Raw genomic sequence first — 20,746 nt, 5'->3', positions numbered from 1 at the left:
AAGTTAGACCTGACTAGTCATCTTGACTATATCGTATCTCAAAGGCTTTAAAATGCTATAAACTAATTCTGGATGAATTCTTATCACTAATGTTTATTAAGTGTTCTTTGATTTGTCTTGATTGGATATAATGAAAGAAAGGGATTAGGCAAGATATCAGGTAAATTTCATCTTCCCTTGTACATCTGGCTAGTAGTAGTTTCCTAGAGCAAAGTATTGAAGGATTATGGCACTGCCTTTGGGTTCAGGGAGAGTTCTGTGATTGATTAGCATCGTCCACCATTGAATGCAGGACTAGGTAGTGGCAACAATGCATGGTTTGTCATTGATCACGTTTGGGTAGGTTCATCCAGAAAAGAACCAGATAACATTTCAGAAAAGAATGAGTTCCTTTGGCTGATTGTACCATGGAGGGCAAAGGAGGCAGAGATTAGGAAGTGACTACATTATAAACAGTAAAGCAGTACTTTCCAGCTCCTTTAATATCAAGAAGCTAGTTTCCAATGTAGTATGGAGGTCAGCAACCCCTTATCCACAACTTCTGAAGTCCAAAGAGTTCTGAAAACTAAGAGATTTTATATAACTCATTCGGTGGCAAAACGTAACCTTAACTCAAGTTGAGGTTCTTCGTACTTTTGATTTACCCTACTTTATGTTAATATTCATCTATTTAGCTCCAGAAATATTAACGTGTTAGATTATGGGGTGCTGCCCTCTAGGAATATTATATTATATATAGTTTATGCATGATATTATCTATATGCAATTTTTTAAATTCAAAATTCCAAAATACATCTAACTGCAGAGGTTTCAATTATGAGAGATTGTGAACCTGTATTAGGTATTCTGGACATTCAGTAAAATCATAGACATATAATAATAATATAATAAATTCTAAAAGCAAGAATATTTAAGTACATTAGGTTATAAAACAGGTATATTATTTTTCTTAGTTACTTTTTTTTGAAGTATAGTTGATTTTACAGTGTTGTGTTAGTTTCAGGTATACAGCAAAGTGATTCAGTTATATACATATATTCTTTTTCAGATTCTTTTCCCTTACAGATTATTGCAGAATATTGAATATAGTTCCCTGTGCTATACAGTAGGTCCTTGTTGGTTATCTATTTTATATATAGTAGTATTCTTTTGTTAATCCTAAACTCCTAATTTATCCCTCCGCCCCTTCCCCCGCTTGGTAACCATAAATTTGTTTTCTATGTCAAAACAGGTATATTTTTGAGAAGCAATACGCATAGTGGTTAAGAGCTGGGGCATTGAAACTAGACTACCTGGGTTCAAATCCTGGAGTTCCCACACTTACTTGTCATGTGACTTTAGGAAAGTTAAAATAACTTCTCTGTACCCCAACTTGCCCATCTGAAAAATAGGGATAATAATAACTACCTCATAGGTGATAGGGGATTATGTAATTTTACTTAGAACAACGTTTAACACATAGTAATTGCTCGGTAAATGTTGATGGTGGTTACCCACTCTACCAAATTAATAGATTCATTAGTAGATTCATCAGGTATTCTTAAAATAAGCCAAACTTGAACTTTCTAAAGAAAAATTCCATAGTCATGGTAAAGTTCTTTTTTTTTTTTAATAGGAAACTGATGACTATAGATATTTTGATCCCAAAATGCTGCGGGGCAATGACAGGTAAGCAGCTCTTGTCTTGTATAATTTGTTGTAGGTTTCCCCACCCCCACCAAGAACGGAAATAACTTTACTGATTTTTTGTTATAAATCAGTAACTGCTTATTATTAAAAATTCAAACTATATAGAAAACTGGTAAGTAAACAGTATGTATAATCTCTTTACCCAGAAGTAATCACTGGTAATTATACCTAACACTTTGATGCTTTTCCTTCCAAGTGTAACATGCAAAAAAATACATTTAGATGTTTGTTGTTTTTAATGAAATGATGAGGGTATTACATACTGTGTGTGGGTGAAGAGAATTTGGATAATCTGTGTGTTTTTAAATGAATATTCTTATTGACCAAATGAAAAGATGGGAGCTTTACGTTGGATACCAGTTGTTGGCTTTTTATTTAACTGGTCCATAAAATCTAAGCCCCTGGGAATCATTGCTGTGAATACTTCCTTATAGCAATGAAACATTCTGCAAATAATCTATATACTTTATGACAAACATGGTATGGTAAGGTATTTGTTAACTTTATTTTGGATATTATTTTTTAAGATTTAATCCATGGTGGTATGAAGAATAGCCTACAAGATACAGAAAAAGAATAGGCAGAATTAGGGGGGAAGAACCTTCCTGGAGGGATGGTCTTTAGCACCAAAACTTGGGTGAAGCTTCTTTATTGCCTATACCCTATGTTTGGGATCTTTAGAACTTTGTCTTTGCTCTATCCCAAGCTTTCACATCTTTGTAGGTAGTCAGAACAGATAATCTAGTCACTAGAAAACTGATTATTAGATTGTTTTAGTAACCTAAAAGATTCTTTTTTGTGAACTTATCAGAAGCACTACCAAAGTTACAAAAGAAGCGCTGGTAGCAACTGCAGCTGGCAAGAAAGAATTTGACAAAGAATAAATTATAGAAGGGAGAGAATGAGGAGTGACAACTAATGGGTATGGGGCTTCTTTGGCGGGTGATTAAAATGTTCTGAAATTAGACAGTGGTGATGGTTGTACAACTCTGCAAATATTCTAAAAACCAGATTGTACACTTTAAAATGGTGGATTTGCAACTCTTGGATGTTCTCGAGCTTACAATTTTTCCATCCTTGTATTTGCATCAGTAGATATATTTTGCATTTTAGAAACTTCTGAGAAATTCTTTTAATCTTCCCTATAGTTTATGCATGATAATGAGGAGGAATATTAGCATTGATAAGACAGTGAAACACAGTTTCATTTTTTAATAGACTCAGCCTTCTCTTGAGCTGTCTCATCACAATTAGATCTTGGTTTTTAATAACTAGTAATGCTGTGCTATTTAAGTCTTCTCCTCATCTCATGTCTACTCTTAGAGGAACTTAAAGCACTCTAGAAGGAAGTTTGTGAGGCATTTCTGTCAGGGCAGCTACTGGCTCCTTCTATGGAATATTGACACAGGCCTCAGAAATGAGGAAAAGATGGAACTGTGGAATCAGCCTGTGAATAAGTGAGAGGCTGTAATAGCTCTCTCCCCTTGGTTGAGATTTTCAAAAATGGCTTGTGAAGAAAACCTAAGTTATCTTTGTAAAGCCTATTTTAGCACTCAAAACAAATATATATTTGACTCACAAAAGCTTTGAAAATTGTGTTTATTAAAAGATCTCTTTGACACCAAGAAAGTATTTTTGAAATATATTACAAATATATAAATATGTAATTAATATATAAATATTAAAAAGCTATAGCAAAATACACATCCCTTCTTCCATCCCCTCTTTGCTTCCTAAATTGTTATCCTTCCCATACATGTGTTTGCATAGTTTTTTCACAAATTTAGATACCCACAAACTGTAATCTGTTGAGTATGGTAAAAATTTTACATAATTTACCGCTAAAGTATATATTTTATTAATTCACCTTATACCCAGATTTCCACTCCTCGTGGGAACTGTTGCTCAGTCTTTTCTTTTCCCTCTCAGTCTTCTCCTAGAATTTTATTTTGAAGTCAACAAGTTGTCCCATTCCCTTTTAGACACTGAGATATGTACTTCATCTAGCTGTTCCTCTGAATCTCACTTCACTACCTGGCTCAAAGAAGGTGAAGGAAGAAGAATTGTAAATACATAGCTAATAGTGTGTGCGTGTGTCTGTGTGTTTCCCACGCCTATTTTATCCTTAAGTGAAGCTTTGGGTGAAATTTCGTGTGTGTTTTTTGTTGTTCTTACAGCTCAGTTCCAAGGAACAAAAATCCATTTCAAGAGGTAAGTTCATATAAAAATCCTCTGTCCCTGAAATGGAAGGATGAAAGGTAACCAAGCAGTCTTGAAGAATATCTTTGTCCTAAACATAGCTTTATGATGGTTACTGTATGGCAGTCTTGATAAATCCAATTCCATGTACCTAAGATTCTTTATAAATGACAAATTCAAAAATAACTTTTGGAAAAAGCCCTTTGGATTTATTTGGTATTGTTTAATTGAAGGGTGAAGTTTATTTTCCTCAGAATTGTTTCTGAAAAATCTCCACTTCATTTTACTACTCAATAGAAATTAGAAATTTATAAATTTATAGACTTTTCTAAGAAATAAATTTCTTTATTATTGAAGTAGCATCAGGCACTTAGGTAAAAAAAATACTAGCTAGCAAGGGATCACATCCTAAGTTGTGGAATGGGCTCCAGACTAAACTTCATGTTTGAGAGTTAAAATACTGTTTTAACTATTTCTTTTAACTTACCTATTTTTTTTCTGTTTGCATTTTTAGGCAATTGTTTTTGTGGTGGGAGGAGGCAACTACATTGAATATCAAAATCTTATTGACTACATAAAGGTACATTTGACCTTTATATTCTTTTATCATTTGAGGTTTCACAGTTGTTCCATGTCTTTAACATACTAACATTCTCGGGTGGCTCCCCTGATTCTTACATAACCCCTTTTCTAGAGGTAGTTTAAAAATCCAGCAGATAGGGAAAAATGCCCATATGTTCATTGTTTTCCTGTCACATTTCTGGCCTAAAATTTTACTTGATTTGGAAAATAATGTACCTTATTGATGTAATGTACTTTGCAGCTATCTTATTTTGACTTTAAATGTTTAGATACCTCAAATAAGCCCCTGTTCTAAAAATGTCTCCCTTGGTGAGATGATTTACTGAACCCCATTTACCTGAATAATAAGCACTTTTCTCTCATCTTATTGACCTAAGTCAGCAACATACTTCAAACAAACTTGGAATGTCTGCTTTTTCAGCAAACAGGTCCTTTAGAGGTAGGACGTTAGAAGTGGTGTGCTATTCAAAACTGACAGCAGCAGGGAGTGACAGACAACTAAGCAAAAGAATATGAAGGGAAGGGTGTAACTTGAAGAGCAAAAACACCATTTAAAAGGTAGAGGCAACAGAACTAGTGATTGTTGCAATGACATTTTGTAATCTTCATTTAATTCACTTAATATTGAATAATGATTATTCCTTATGTCCTGTATTACATAAGACTTCAATAAAGGTAGAGGTTTTGGTACAGCAGGAGAAAAATATACATAGGCAGATGTCACAGAGCTTCAAAACCACCAGATACTTCCAAGGATCCTAGCTCAGTTGCACATAACATGCTTCAGAATGTGAACCACCACTAAGATCTATACCTTGGTCTCAAGGGAGCATCCATCTTATACTAGGAGAGGTCTTTTATACCCCTCTCTGTTCATATAGCCAGAATCGGACTGCGTGACTAGGCTCAAAGGCAAAAACCAAGGGAACATAACAGAAACCAGGTGTAAACCATCAATCTGTACAATTTTTAAACAGTGCTGACAAACTAGTGCAAGTTGTCCCTTGGTCTATCTGTGAACCTTGGGCAGGACTATATTAATCTATTTCATTCAGATTTGGCCAAGGGTCAACAACGTGATTGGTTCCAGGTGTGTTCCCAAGGATAAACACAGGGTTACAACAGACCAGCTGAAATTAATCCTGTACTTATACCCCATCCTTGGTTAAGCTTTCTTAATTACATTTGTCAGCATTCTTTCTGCTTTTTTCTTTTACATTATAGGACAGAAAAACAGGAAGGATAAAAACCAAAATACTAACAAATACTAACCATTTGTTATACCTGAAATGCAGGTATAACTTTAAAGAAACATTGCAGTTTACCAGATATTCCAGTGCAAACTTGTTTTTAATCATGTATAGGCCTCACAACTCTTACCTCTCTCCACCACAGAAATTTTAATTTTGTGAAATGTATTAATAAGTTGAATCAATGTAACAATTAATTGTCTAGTTCTTTCTCTGATCAATCACCTCCATCAGAACAACATCAGGGTTATCAGCGGTAGATATATAAGCCCACCAAGTTATTCTTTACTTGGTTTCAGGTTACAAAATATTTTTTTTACCTTGATTATTACCCTCCACCCACCAAAACGTGGTGTACAGGTGGTAGAGCACATGATACTGTGGCTCATCAGGCATGTAACAGGTATTTTATGTCCCTGTATCCAGGCACCTTTCATAACAGATCATCACTCAGGTTCATATTTACACAATGGTCTTTGGCTCTTTTGTTGAACAGATTCTTTTGTACACCTTTGAGCAGCAAAAATATCCTAATTTTGCCTCCCAAAAGGGGTCCTCTGGAATATATAAAACCTGTAAAATGAGAATACGTAAAACAAAAGGAAGCATTAGAATTATTCTAGGTGTTTATCCCCTAGATGTTATTGGCATCATCAAAACATAGCACATGAATAAGCCCAGATTAAATCCTTCATAAACCTCCCAGAACCCATCTTGGACCTTCAGCTTCAAATAAAGGAGCCTATTTCTGCAGGTGTTATGGGCATCTATAAATATAGGTAAGAGTATTATTCTCTTGCTCTCAGCCTCTTGCAAGGTACCAAGATAATATTAGCTTTTTCTTTTCTTTTTTTGGTATTATTTACTTATTGGTTACATTCCTGAGAATCAAGACTTCTCCATCGTCCATGTGTCATTAATTCTTACCCAGAATTTGGCCCTTGGTTTAGAAGACCATCAGATTCAGCAAGACGCCTGATCCATAGAGCTGGCAACAGTATGAGATTGGCCAGTACTTTCCCCTTTCTTCATTCCCAGTCATAGGAGGCAGGTTGGATAAGTGCGAGCTTATAGGACTGTGTTATCCACTGGTTAGTACAGATGCAGAAACTATTAATCCCAGTTTACACAGACGAAAAGAAGAAACATCCCATTCCATCATTCCTCAGACAGATGTAGAGGTATTGTCTTGATGTCTTGCTTGCAGTTAATCCTTTCTTCAGACCTTATAAATGTGATTCATGTCCCTGTACTACAGGATCAGGCAGAGAAAAAGAAACATTTTTAGAAATGCAGGAGAAATTTTTAGTGGTTTCTGTTACTACCCCACTTCCTCCCTCCCGTTTCTCCTACAGTATCTCAACAACCTCTTCGCTGTTGATTCCCCCTTTAATTAAATGCCTGTTATGTTTTAACACACATTCTGTCACGCAAGCCACTCTTTCTGTCTCTTATTAGAAAGAAAGTAGATGTTTCAAATGTCAGTTCCAGTTTTCAGTCAGTCCACTACTGTGCGTTTGGTAAGGTATATGATGTCAGTCTATTGTGTATGCTTCTTAGCGTGCTGTTGAACTGCACCTGCAGCAAAATGGGTTTCTTTGTCAAGTGATGTATATAAAGGAAGTCCAAATTGAAACCGTTTGTGCTGTGATGTTAAAGGTGTTAAAGGTATTTGCTTTAGTCACCAGGTGTATAAGTCCAAATCCAAAATGAGTGTCTATTCTGGGTAAAACCTATTGCTGTCCACCTGGAACCATAGGTAATAGGCCAGTGTAATTCTATGTAAACATGTATTTGGAATTGCTGGGTCATAATAACTGTGTTTAACCATGTGAGGAACTGCCAGATTGTTTCCAAAAATAATGTAAAATGCACCATTTTACATTCCCACCAGCAGTGTATGAGGGTTCTGATTTCTCCACATCATTGCCAGGACTTATCTGACTTTTTGATTTCGGCTGTACTAGTGGGTGTGAAGTGGTGTCTCATTGTGGTTTTGATTGCATTTCCATGATGACTTAAATGATGTCAAGCATCTTTTCATGTGCTTATTGGCCATTTATATATCTTCTTTGGAGAAATGTTTATTGAGATCCTTTGCCCATTTTTTAATTGGGTTATTTTGCCTTTTTACTACTGACTTGTAAGAGTTCTTTATATAATCTAGATACAAGTCCCTTATCTTGATATATGATTGCAAATATTTTCTCCCATTGTTTGATCTTTTCACCTTCTACCTGGTGTCCTTTAAAGTACAAACCTTCATTTTTTTCTTTTGTTGCGTGTGCTTCTGGTGTCATATGTAAGAATTCTTTGCCAAAGCCAAGGTCATGAAAATTTACTCCTGTGTTTTCTTCTATAGGTTTTATAGTTTTTGCTCTTACATTTAGGTCTTTGATCCATTTTGAGTTAATTTTTGTATATAGAAAAAAGTCCAGTTCATTCTTTTACATATGGCTATCCAGGTTGTCCTAGCACCATTTATTGAAAAGACTATTTTTCCCCGCTGAGTGGTCTTGTAATAGAGGGAGGCAGTATGCAGCCCTTAGCACGAAGCCTTTGCTGGGTGCCGGTACTGGGCAACCCATTACCAGGCAACAGTGACTGAGAGACCACTAACTAGAGCCGGGGTTAGGAGGTCCCGCTCAGTCATTGGTCGGCAGAGTGGTGGTCAGGCGGAGCGAGGTAAGAGGCAGATGCTGGCCTCCTCCCTGGGGCCCTCCAGCTCACCTAGCCTCAGGCCAGTGGATGAGCTGGAGGGCCCCAGGGAACAGGCTGGGGGCTGTGTCCTGCAGGGCTCTAGAGCCCTCGCCAAGGCCACCCACTGGCCAGGTACAGGCCTTGAGGCGGCGGTGAACCTCTCCCCCATCCCTACCTCCATGACCTGATGGCGGTGGCAGTCTACATGGGACACAGTCTGCGGGACCTGGCCCCCACCATATGGGCGGCCTGAGGAGCCTGAGGGCCAGTTGAGTCCTGGGTGCCTGGCTCCCTCAGTGATGACAGCTGGGCAGGGTCTGGGGACCTGGCCCTGAGGGAGCCACCAACTGAGATCTGCCTCCTCTTAGCCAGGACCTGGACCTTGGAAGGTGAAAGTTGTGCCTTGGGACCTTGCCCTTTCTTGTCAGAACAGAGAATAACATTTGTTTGGTGGAGATTTACAGGAACATGGTTACCTAACCATGACCTGACCTCAAGAACAAAGGATCTGACACCAAGAAGTTTGCAACAACTAACCAAGCCCTCCCTCACTTCTCCTATAAAAAGGTCTTCGCTGAAAGCTTTCAGGGATTTTGGGGCTTTAAAGGCATGAGCCACCCATCTCCTTGCATGGCCCTGCAATAAACCTTTCTCTGTTCCAAACTTCGACGTTTTGGTATTGTTTGGCCTCACTGTGCGTCAGGCACATGGACTTGAGGTTTGGTAACAGTCTTGGCAGGCTAGTTGAAAATCAGTTGACCATACATGTATGGGTTTATTTCTGGACTCTCAACTCTATCCCATTGATCCATAGGTCTATCCTTGAGCCGGTACTACACTGTAGTGAGTTTTGAAATCAGGATATATGAGTCTTCCTACTTTATCCTTTTTCAAGATTGTTTTGGATTTTCTGGGTTCCTTGCAATTCCGTATGAATTTGAGGATCAGCTGTTAATGGCAGTTGGATTCTGATAGGGATTGCGTTGAATCTGTAGATAAGATGAAAATACTCCCCAGAACTTAACACTATTAAGTCTTCTAATCCACGACGTGGAATGTTTTTCCATTTATTTAGATCTTTTTCTTTCAACATTTTTTGGTTCCTTTGCAGTTTGTTGTTATTTTCAGAGTTTAAGCTTTGTATTTCTTTGAGGTTTACTCCTATGTATTTTTTTATGCTATTATGGATGGAATTGTTTTCATTTCATTTTTGCAACTGTATAGAAATCTGATTGTTATATATTGATCTTGTGTCCGGCAACCCTATTGAACTCATTTATTAGTTCTGATGGTTTGTGGTTTTTTTTGGATTTTTAGCATTCTCTATATACAAGATCATGTTATCTCTGAATAGAATTAGTTTAACTTCTTCCTTAACCTATCTGGAATGTTTTTCTTGCCTAACTACCCTGGCTAGAACCCCCAGTACAATATTTAAGAGTCCGGAGCAGACCTCTTTATCTTCTTCCTGATCTTAGGGACAAAGCATCCAATCTTTCACCATTAAGTTTGCTGTTACCTATGGGTTTTTCATACAGCCATTAATGTTTAGTAGCTGCTAAGCCATGTAGTTTAATTATCCTGAGAATTCTTTGTTTTTTAATCCCGTTTGGTCTTACTGTTTCCTTTGTTCTGAGTAATCTTCATCTTCATCTTCTTCCTATCATTCAGCCCCATTCAGGGGAAACTGAGCTAGTAGGTCTATGACAGCCTCCCTCATGACATCGGAAACCCATGTTAGTGCAACCTTGTAGTATGAAACAAAACTTACGGCTTATGCCTACAAGAGACTTGTAATTGAGAATGTATCTAACATGGCACTTGATTTATACCAGTTCACAAAACAACGGGCAAGTGCCATTTTTGTTGGGAAGGCAAAGAAAATACTATAATGATTCTAGGTGATTTATTTAGTAATGATGTTAGTCTAACTTACAATGTAACTGCTATTTGGCATAACACTGATGTATTTGATAAAAATTAAATGGATTGAGTTTTAACAAGACATTTGATAATACTGATATCAATGACCAAATGTATTGGGAATTTTACTTAAAGCCACCACAAGTTGTTCTTTTGATGGAAGGTGATTGGCTAGAGAATTAACTAGATTTAGTTAATAATTAATTGTTACATTGAATCAAGGTGTTAGTACATTAGTTCAATTTTTAATGGAAGGAAGAAATATCAAATTTGTGCATAATTAAGAATAAATTTACACTGAAATATTACTAAACTGAGGTGTTAAAAATTAAAGCTATACTTACCTTACTGGATGATCAAAAGATTAGAATTTTTGTGTTTATCTTTGTTTTTGTATTCTATAAATGCTATAAAAGATGAAAAATGATGACAAATAATTAGAATTAAGCAAGCTTGTCAAGGGTGGAGAGGGAATGTACTTATATAAGCACAAGATTAATCTCAACTGGTTAATATACCCTGTGCTAATGTTAGGCCAACCCTGAATGAAATGTATTAACTAGTGTTTAAAATAGGCCTGTGCTAGGGTCCAAGATAGACTAGGGGGCAACTTGCACTAGCTTGTCAGCATTCTTTAATGGAAAATGTAAAGATTGATTTGCACCTGGTTTCTGTCATGTTTTCTTGTTTCTGCTGTTAAGCCTATTCACGCAGCCTGATTCTGGCTATGTGATCAGAGAGGTATAAAAAACCCTTCCTTGGACAAGATTGGGGCTCCACTGAGACCAGGGTATCTCCACTGTATCTTGGTGGTTCACAGCTGAAAATGAAATGTGTCATATTACTGAGATGGGGTCCTGGGAGCTGTGCCTAGAAGTTTTGGACCCCTCTAATGTTTCCCTATGTACTGTGACCTCTACCCTTTTGTGAGTATAGCCTCAAGAATCCCAATTATATGACCCTATTTTATGGCTGCACATACCATCTCATTTTGAAGAAAAGGAGAGTGAGGTGTGACTCTCGTTTTACTTGTTCTCAGAGAAGGTCAGCTATAACATTTATTCAGCCAGCGATGTTATTCGGCTCATACATCACAGAGAAATGTCCTTATCTTGTATTACAAAGCTGTAATTCTTTTTGTTCCTGATTAATTAATCATATTTGCTTTGTTGTGCAATAAACTTTTTACTTTACAAAAAAAAACTTACAAATTTACATTCAAGTTCACAATACATGTAAGAATTTCAGCATTAAGAACTTACCAAAATTCTCCAGTCAAAAATTTGACTGCTTGTAATTGGGTTCCAACATTCTGTCAAAATTCAGAATGAAATTCATAGAGTTACAGAATGGAATAGGGTATATTAAGACATAAATACTGTATTATCACAAATGAGTCTGAAATGACAGTCCATGCTACTCACACCATATCCTACTTTCAGCGTAACAAAACTTGAAGAATGTTTTCTTCAAGTAGTTACAGATCTTACATTGGAAGAATGTTGGCCTAAGATTTTATAAATAATTGTGGCTCTCATGAAATGTGTCAGTAATCACATTCCTTCTATTTTCAGTGTAAATGGCACTAGAAGTGTACCTACCACCTATATTTTGAAGAAAAAAAAAAAAACTATGGCCATCTCACTCCTTTATTCCATGTAATTTTAGGATAGACATGTGTACACTAAAATCCAATACTCCCCCCCAAAAAATTAAAACTTTTAAGAATAACCAAAAGGGCTTCCCTGGTGGCGCAGTGGTTGAGAGTCCGCCTGCCGATGCAGGGGACTCGGGTTCGTGCCCCGGTCTGGGAGGATCCCGCGTGCCGCGGAGCAGCTGGGCCCGTGAGCCGTGGCCGCTGGGCCTGCGCGTCCGGAGCCTGTGCTCCACAGCGGGAGAGGCCGCAACAGTGAGAGGCCTGTGTACCGCAAAAAAAAAAAAAAAAAAAAAAAGAATAACCAAAAGTCTTATTAGGTTTAACCCCTCTTCTTGGGAATATTGAAAATATTACTTGTTACTTGTATCTGAGTTCTGTATCTGATTTTTTTACAGGGGAAACAAGGCAAGCACATCTTATATGGCTGCAGTGAACTTTTTAATGCTACACAGTTCATAAAACAGGTAAAGTGTACTTTTTAGTTTGTTTCTGCTAACATACCCTAAGTTGCTGTTGATATTTTTCAGAAGAGAGCAAGATAATCATGTTCATCTGAACCAGCTGAAACTAAAAGCCATAGAGCTAAAAGAATGTAAGGTTGTACCGTGGACAACTATAAAGGAAACTCTTATAAGTAACATTATTTCCATTATCCCAAATCTATGAAAAGGTAAATTTAATTCAGAAAATTTTTAATTGGAGTAGTGTTACTCACTTAGGCTAAATTCATTTCAGCATTTCCTTGACATACTGTCCACATTTCTGACTTTGCCGAGCTGAGAAATTAAGTAACCTTATTAAGGGGTTGTATGTGCTCAGTTGATACAGCAGAATTACATTCACCTTGAAAGTTAATGACAGCAGTAGCTGAGGTGTACAGAGTCTTTACATTCTTTTACTATTGTTTCCATGACTGTTCTCAGTAATTACATTAACTTCAACTTTTTAAAGCTTAAACTACCTGAGAGGCTCAATAGGCTGACCAATAATATCCATTCACCCTTACCTTGGCTGCCATAAAAATCATAACTGTACCCTGTGCTCGTTTTCAGCAGCTCTTCCTAGCATCTTTTTCTAGCACAAGTTTCTTACCCACATTATATGGTTCTTGTATTTTTAACCTTAATGAGGTGGCCCAGTGGTATTGTGAGAATTTCAGACATACAGAAAAACTGAAGAGAATTTGCACTGAACACGTGCATACTCCCCATTAACATTTTATTGTACTTGCTTTATAAGATACCTGTCCATCTTTCCATTCTTCATTCTATTCCTTGCTCCACCTGTATTAATTTCAAAGTAAATTGTAGCTATCAGTACACTTCCCCCTTAATACTTCATTGCCAATATCATTAACTAGATTTCATTATTTGTTTAGTTTGTTGTTGTTGTTTTACCTTTGGAGATAAAATTTACAATAGTGAAATACACGTATCTTAAGTGTACATTCCTAACTTTGTCAGATGTTTCGTTCACCTGAGTATAACCCAAACCCCTATCAAGATACAGAACCATTACACCACAGAGTTCCTTTATGGCCTTTGCCAGTCAATCCTTGCTCCTAGTCAAAGCCTGCTCCCAAAACACTGTCTTGATGTTTTTCCACCATAGATTAGTCTTGTCTATTTTAGAACATCATGTAAATGGAATTTTTCTTCGTTAGATTAACTAGAAGATTCTCAATTTTATTAATTCTTTTAATGAAGCAGATGATGTTAATGCTAATTTTCTCTATTTGTTTTCTTTTTTTTAACCCTTGAATTTTTTTTTTTTGAATTTTTTTTTTTTTTTTTACACTGGAGGTTCTTATTACTTATCTATTTTATACTCTATTTGTTTTCTGTTCTTTGGTTTCTACTTTTTATTATTTCCTTTGTGTTGATTACTTTGGGTTTACATTCTTCTTCTTTTACTAGCTTCTGATATTGGATAATCATTAAGTCATTAACTTTAGCTTTTCTTTTCTAAAATAAACATTGAAAATCATAAAATTTAAACTCTTGCCAAACACTGCTTTAGCCACATTCTACAAATGTTGATGTTATGTTTTTATTACCATTGTTGGAAATATTTTTAATTTACCTGGTAGTTTATTCTTTAGCCCATGTATAGAGATCTATTGTTGTTTCAAGTATTTGTGGGTTTCTAGATATCTTACTCTTACTGATTTCTAATTTAATTCCCTTTTTGTCATAGAACATTCTATACATAAGTTCATTATTTCAGAATTTATTTAAATTCCTTTTCTGGCCCAACATATGGTCTATCTTGTTAAGCACTCCATATGCACCTAAAAAAGAACATGCATTATGCAGAAGTTGAAGGAAGGGTTCTATAAACATTAATTTGGTCAAGGTAGTTGATAGCATTACTTAGATCCTCTATGTCTTTATTTTTATTTTTATTTTTTTGGGTCTAGTTCTATCAGGTATTGAAAGATTGGTATTACAATCTCTGACTGTGATTGTGGAATTGTCTCTTCCTTTAGTTCTGTCAATTTCTGCTTTTTGTGTTTTTAAGTTCTGTTATTAGGTACATACAGACTTATTATTGTATATTCCTGATGAATGGATTCTTTTATATGCAGTATTCCTCTGCATATCTGGTAATGCTCTTTGTCTTGAGGTCTGCTTTATCTGACAATAATATAACCACCCTAGCATTCTTACACTTAGTTTGCATCTTATAACTTTTCCGTCTGTTTACTTTCAACTTGTCTATGCATTTATATTTAAAGCATATATCTTGTAGGTAGAATATAAGTGGATCTTGTGTTGTTTTTTTTAAAACCATTATACAGTCTCTTTTAATTGGAGTCTATTGGTCTATTAACATCTAATGTAATTATTAATATGATTAGATTTAGGTCTAGCACTTTACTGTTTCCTCTGTTCCTCTTTCCTACCTTTCTTTGTATTATTTGAACACTTTTTAGAATTCCACTTCAATTCATCCACAGATTTTTTTTTTAGCTATATCTCTGCATTTCAAATTTAGGGTTGCTCTGTTATGCCACTTGCGTTAAATGTAGAAACCTTGCAACCATACATACCCTCAACATTTATGCTGTGATTGTCATATTTTACATCTACATACATCATTAACCTCACAAGAGAGTGGACAGTGTTACCATTTGTGCTTCAGTCATGTTTATAACAAAGACATAAATCTTTGCATTTATATGGATATAAATTCCAGTGCTCTTCATCCCTACTTATAGCTTCTTTTTTCTTTTTTTTTTTTTTTGGCTGCATTGGGTCTGCATTGCTGCATGTGGGCTTTCTCTAGTTGCTGCGAGTGGGGTCTACTCATTGTTGCGATGCACGGAAATTCTCATTGCAGTTGGCTTCTCTTGTTGCGGAACACGGGTTCTAGGTGCGTGGGCTTTAGTAGTTCTGGCACGCAGGATCTAGTGCACAGGCTCAGTAGTTGTGGTGCACAGGCTTAGTTGCTCCACAGCATGTAGGATGTTCCTGGACCAGGGCTTGAACCTGTGTCCCCTATATTGGCAGGCAGATTCTTAACCACTGTGCCACCAGGGAAGTCCCCCTACTTATATAGATTTTAATTTCCATCTGTTGACTGAAAAACTTGTAGCATTCACTGTAGCTCTGGTATGCTAGCAGTGAGTTCTCTTAATTTTTTATTAGATGAAAATGTCTTTATTTCACCTTTATTCTTAAATAATTATATATATATATATATACACACACACATCTGTACATATGTACATATATATAAATATTTTTTCTAGATACAAAGTTCTGGTAGACAGTTTTTCAGCACCTTAAAGATGTCAGTCCACTGTCTTCTGTGTTTCATTGTTTCTTATAGGAAGTCAGCAGCCATTCAGATCAGTGTAAAATTTTTTTTAACATCTTTATTGGAGTATAATTGGTTTATAACAAAGTGAATCAGTTATGATATACCTATATCCCAGTATCTCTTCCCTCTTGCGTGTCCCTCCCTCCCACCCCTCTAGGTGGTCACAAAGCACCTAGCTGATCTCCCTGTGCTATGAGGCTGCTTCCCACTAGCTATCTATTTTACGTTTGGTAGTGTATATATGTCCATGCCACTCTCTCACTTTGTCACAGCTTTCCCTTCCCCCTCCCCATATCCTCAAGTCCGTTCTCTAGTAGGTCCGTGTCTTTATTCCAATCTTGCCCCTAGGTTCTTCATGACCTTTTTTTTAGATTCCATATATACATGTTAGCATACAGTATTTGTTTTTCTCTTTCTGACTTACTTCACTCTGTATGACAGACTCTAGGTCCATCCACCTCACTACAAATAACTCAATTTCATTTCTTTTTATGGCTGAGTAATATTCCATTGTATATATGTGCCGCATCTTCTTTATCCATTCATCTGTCAGTGGATACTTAGGTTGCTTCCATGTCCTGGCTATTGTAAATAGAGCTGCAGTGAACATTTTGGTACATGACTCTTTTTGAAGAGTTTTCTCAGGGTCAGATCAGTGTAAATTTATATGTAATGCGTAATCTCTCTCTGGTGCTTTCAAGATTTTATCATTATCTTTGGTTTTCAGCAATTTAATTATAATGTATCTATGCATGACTTCTGTGTATCTTGCTTGGGGATCACTGAGCTTCCCGAGTCTATAAATTTATACCTTCACCAAATTTAGGGAATTTTCAGCTGTTAGTTCTTCAAGAATTTTTATGCCCACTTTTGTCTCTCCTTTTGGGACTCCATTTATGTTTAACTGTTTATAGTGTCCCACAAATCCCTGAGGATTCTGTTCTTTAACGTCTATAAGTTGCTCTGTCTTCAGATTCAATAAGTCTTTCTTCTGCTATCTCCATTCTGCTGTTTGATGTATTTACCAGTTCTTTAATTTTCACTTGGATTTTTTTTAAATGTAGTTTATATTTTTATGTTGAGATTTCCTTTTTTCATTCATTGTGAGCCTATTTTTCATTATTTCATTGAGGATATTGTCCTAGCTGCTTTTAAAACGTGGTCTACTATGGGCCCACCCTTGGGGTCCAGTGGTTAAGACACTGCACTTCCAATGCAAGGGGCACAGGTTCGATCCCTGGTCAGGGAAGTAGGATCCCATATGCCATGCGGCATGGCCAAAAAAGACCCCGGTCTATTAATTACTACACATGGATCATCTCACTGTTGGTTTCCATTGTCTTTCCCCCTAGAGAATGGCTCCATTTTCCTGTTTCTTCATATATTTACTAATTTTAGATTGTATCCTTTACATTTTGAATGTTGTATTTTGGAAACTGAATTCTATTTCTCTGAAGAGTGTTGGTCAGACCCAAAGTTCAAACTCTGTCTCTTGGGCAGCAGTTCAAATCTCACCTGTTTGTTAGTCTGTACAGTCTGTTGCCCCCAAACTCTTTCCTCTGGTTTTTCAGTCCAGAAAGACTGCAGGTTTTCTGTCAGTTTTAGCTGCCAGTATAGCACCAACTGTGGCCTGCCTTCAGGCTAAGAGCCACAGAACCAGAGAACTCATTCCGGGTTATTCCCTCCTTCCAAGTGTTGATTCTGTTCCAGAAGCCACCTGCTTTCAGTTGCTCCCCATTGCCTACAGGTAGTTGGTTTTTGTATTTGTTTAAAGTTTATAATTTCTATCTCTCTGTCATAGACTTGGTGCAATAGTTTACCCAGCCTTCCAGAATTGAAAGCCTTTTCCCTTCCTTTTAATGATCTTTAGAAATATATTAAATATATTTCTAATTTCTTTTAGAAATAAAATATATAGAAAAGTGAACTGTCAGCAGTAAAGTCACACATGATGTTGTTTTTCTTTACATTTTCATAGTGAATTAATTAATTTTTTTATTCTCAGATTTTTGTTTTCCATTACTTGAATTTACTCCTATATAATGTTTACACACCTTTTTGCCATCACAGTTTTTAAATATCTATGAATCTTAAACATTTGAGTTAGTGGTGAATATTGAATGAAAATGTATTATTCTAGAAATGCAGTGCATGAAATAGAAAGCCTGGATTTTACCATGATAAAAGTGTGCATTTAAGGTGTTTACAAATATAATTCAAGCCCAAGTTTCTTTTGTGATTAAAAACAGTAATATTTATGATTTTATGTTTTGTTTTAGCTGTCACAACTTGGACAAAAATAACACAGAAGAACCTTAACATGAGAATCTATTTAGAACTTGGATAAACGTAAAAAGTCAAAAGAGCCAGATGTTTCCTTTCTTCATATCAATGTCCTAACAGTGAAACTTAGAGTTATTTGTTAATTTTTAAGGAAATTCTATACTTAATATAATGTGTACTGATTAAAACAATAAAGCATTTGAGAAATAAATTTTAACATTGTACATTATCTCTCCTGTTATGTTTGACAAATGAGAAAGAAAGTACTTACTTTGGAAGGAAGGAAAGCTCTGTCTGAATATAATGTTAAAATATTAATATAATAACCAATATATTATGATTGAAGCTAGTAAAAGTTTAAGAATGTAATATACAAGTGTTATTTCATTGGTTCATGGATCTCCTACATCTCCTAAATTGTATGCATTTTAATTGTAAAATTACCTTCCCATGGTTTGTTTCCCATGTTGCCTCTAGATTTTATAGCCACTTTAATGTCTCTTCTCTGTCTGGCACAGCTACGTACATTTTATCACATAAAATCCCTCCTTTATATAATGTCAAAAGTCAAACATTAACAACATCTGGAACAGACAAATACAAAACATTTATCCTGTAAAGTTCTAAATAATATGTAAAAGTAAGTGTTAAATTTGATTCTAACCTTCCTATCTGCCTGGCACGCAGCACTAAAATGGAATGTTGATCAGTCATATATCTCAAGGCAGTCATAAGATAAAAGCAAACCAATCACTCCAGAGAAAAGAACTGTTCCTATTATAAAGGCCAGGGAGCTTTTCCTCCTAATGAGCCTCATCAAGAGAAATCTGTAGTGTTACAGACAACATCCTGATAATAGATAAAACAACAGATTAATTAACAGAACTGCTTCTTTCCACACCCCCACCTACCATGAGTCAATGCTATCGTACCAAAGCACAGGTCAAGAAAAATAATTCTAGGTGGGTAGTGGTTGGCTAATGTGACTTATTCCTGGGATGAAATTTAAAGCATGTTTGGACTGCTATAACAAATTACCATAGGCTGGGTGGCTTATACAACAAAGTACTTCTCACAGTTCTGGATGCTGGGAATTCTAAGATCAAGGTACCAGCAGATCCACTGTCTGGTGAGAACCTTCTTCCTGATTTGCAGACAGCCATGTGTCCTCACATGGTGGAGAGTACAAAGCAAGCTCTGGTCCCTCCATCCCCTTTTAAAGGCACTAATCCCATTGTGGGGACTCCATCCCATGACCTCATCCAAACCAAGTTACCTCCCAAAGACCCTACCTCCAAATACCATTACATTGGGGAAAAGACAGTCTCTTCAATATATGGTGCTGGGAAAACTGGACAGCTACATGTAAAAGAATGAAATTAGAACATTCTTTAACACCATACACAAAAACAAACTCAAAATGGATTAAAGACCTAAATGTAAGGCCAGACACCATAAAACTCTTAGAGGAAAACAGAGGCACAACACTATATGACAAATCACAGCAAGATCTTTTTTGACCCACCTCCTAGAGTAATGGAAATAAAAAATAAATGAATGGGACCTAATGAAACTTAAAAGCTTTTGCAAAGGAAACCATAAACAAGACGAAAAGACAACCCTCAGAATGGGAGAAAATATTTGCAAATGAAGCAACTGACAAAGAATTAATCTCCAAAATATACAAGCAGCTCATGCAGCTCAATATCAAAAAAAAAAAAAAAAACAACCCAATCCAAAAATGGGTGGAAGACCTAAATAGACAGTTCTCCAAAGAAGACATAAAGATTGCCAACAAACACATGAAAAGATGTTCAGCATCACTAATCATTAGAGAAATGCAAATCAAAAGTACAATGAGGGATCCCTCACACTGGTCAGAATGGCCATCATCAAAATATCTACAAACAATAAATGCTGGAGAGGGTGTGGAGAAAAGGGAACCCTCTTGCACTGTTGGTGGGAATGTAAATTGATACAGCCACTATGGAGAACAGTATGAAGGTTCCTTAAAAATCTAAAAATACAACTACCATATGACCCAGCAATCCTACTACTGGGCATATACCCTGAGAAAAACATAATTCAAAAAGATACATGTACCACAGTGTTCATTGCAGCACTATTTACAATAGCCAGGACATGGAAGCAACCTAGATGTCCATTGACAGATGAATGGATAAAGAAGAAGTGGGGATTCCCTGGTGGCGCAGCAGTTGAGAGTCTGCCTGCCGATGCAGGGGACACAGGTTCGTGCCCCGGACCGGGAGGATCCCACATGCCGCGGAGCGGCTGGGCCCATGAGCCATGGCCGCTGAGCCTGTGCGTCCGGAGCCTGTGCTCCGCAACGGGAGAGGCCACAACAGTGAGAGGCCTGCATACCACAAAAAAAAAAAAAAAAGAAGTGGCACATATATACAATGGAATATTACTCATCCATAAAAAGGAACGAAATTGATTTATTTGTAATGAGGTGGATGGACCTAGAGTCTGTCATACAGAGTGAAGTAAGAAAGAAAAAAACAAATACTGTATGCTAACACACATATGGAATCTAAAAAAATGGTACTGATGAACCTAGTGGCAGGGCAGGAATAAAAACACAGACGTAGAGAAGGGGCTTGAGGACATGGGGAAG

The 20,746-nt window shown here is 36.6% G+C and overlaps 1 protein-coding gene across 1 annotated transcript in view; it reads left to right on the top strand.

Annotated features, from left to right (window-relative positions):
• Window positions 1–18,328, top strand: part of SCFD1 (sec1 family domain containing 1) — a 135,159-nt gene extending 116,831 nt beyond the window's left edge. The window contains exons 21-25 of the mRNA XM_065873045.1: window positions 1,616–1,668; window positions 3,867–3,900; window positions 4,403–4,468; window positions 12,396–12,464; window positions 18,105–18,328. Of these exons, the coding sequence (XP_065729117.1) occupies window positions 1,616–1,668; window positions 3,867–3,900; window positions 4,403–4,468; window positions 12,396–12,464; window positions 18,105–18,128 (246 nt within the window). The 3' untranslated portion in view covers window positions 18,129–18,328. The remainder of the gene's footprint in view (window positions 1–1,615; window positions 1,669–3,866; window positions 3,901–4,402; window positions 4,469–12,395; window positions 12,465–18,104) is intronic.
• The last annotated feature ends 2,418 nt before the right edge of the window (window positions 18,329–20,746 follow it).

Source organism: Phocoena phocoena, chromosome 2 (genome assembly GCF_963924675.1).
Source record: "Phocoena phocoena chromosome 2, mPhoPho1.1, whole genome shotgun sequence".
NCBI lineage: Eukaryota > Metazoa > Chordata > Mammalia > Artiodactyla > Phocoenidae > Phocoena > Phocoena phocoena.
The sequence above is the reverse complement of the archived record's forward strand: the minus strand, read 5'-3'. Positions and strand labels throughout refer to the sequence as shown.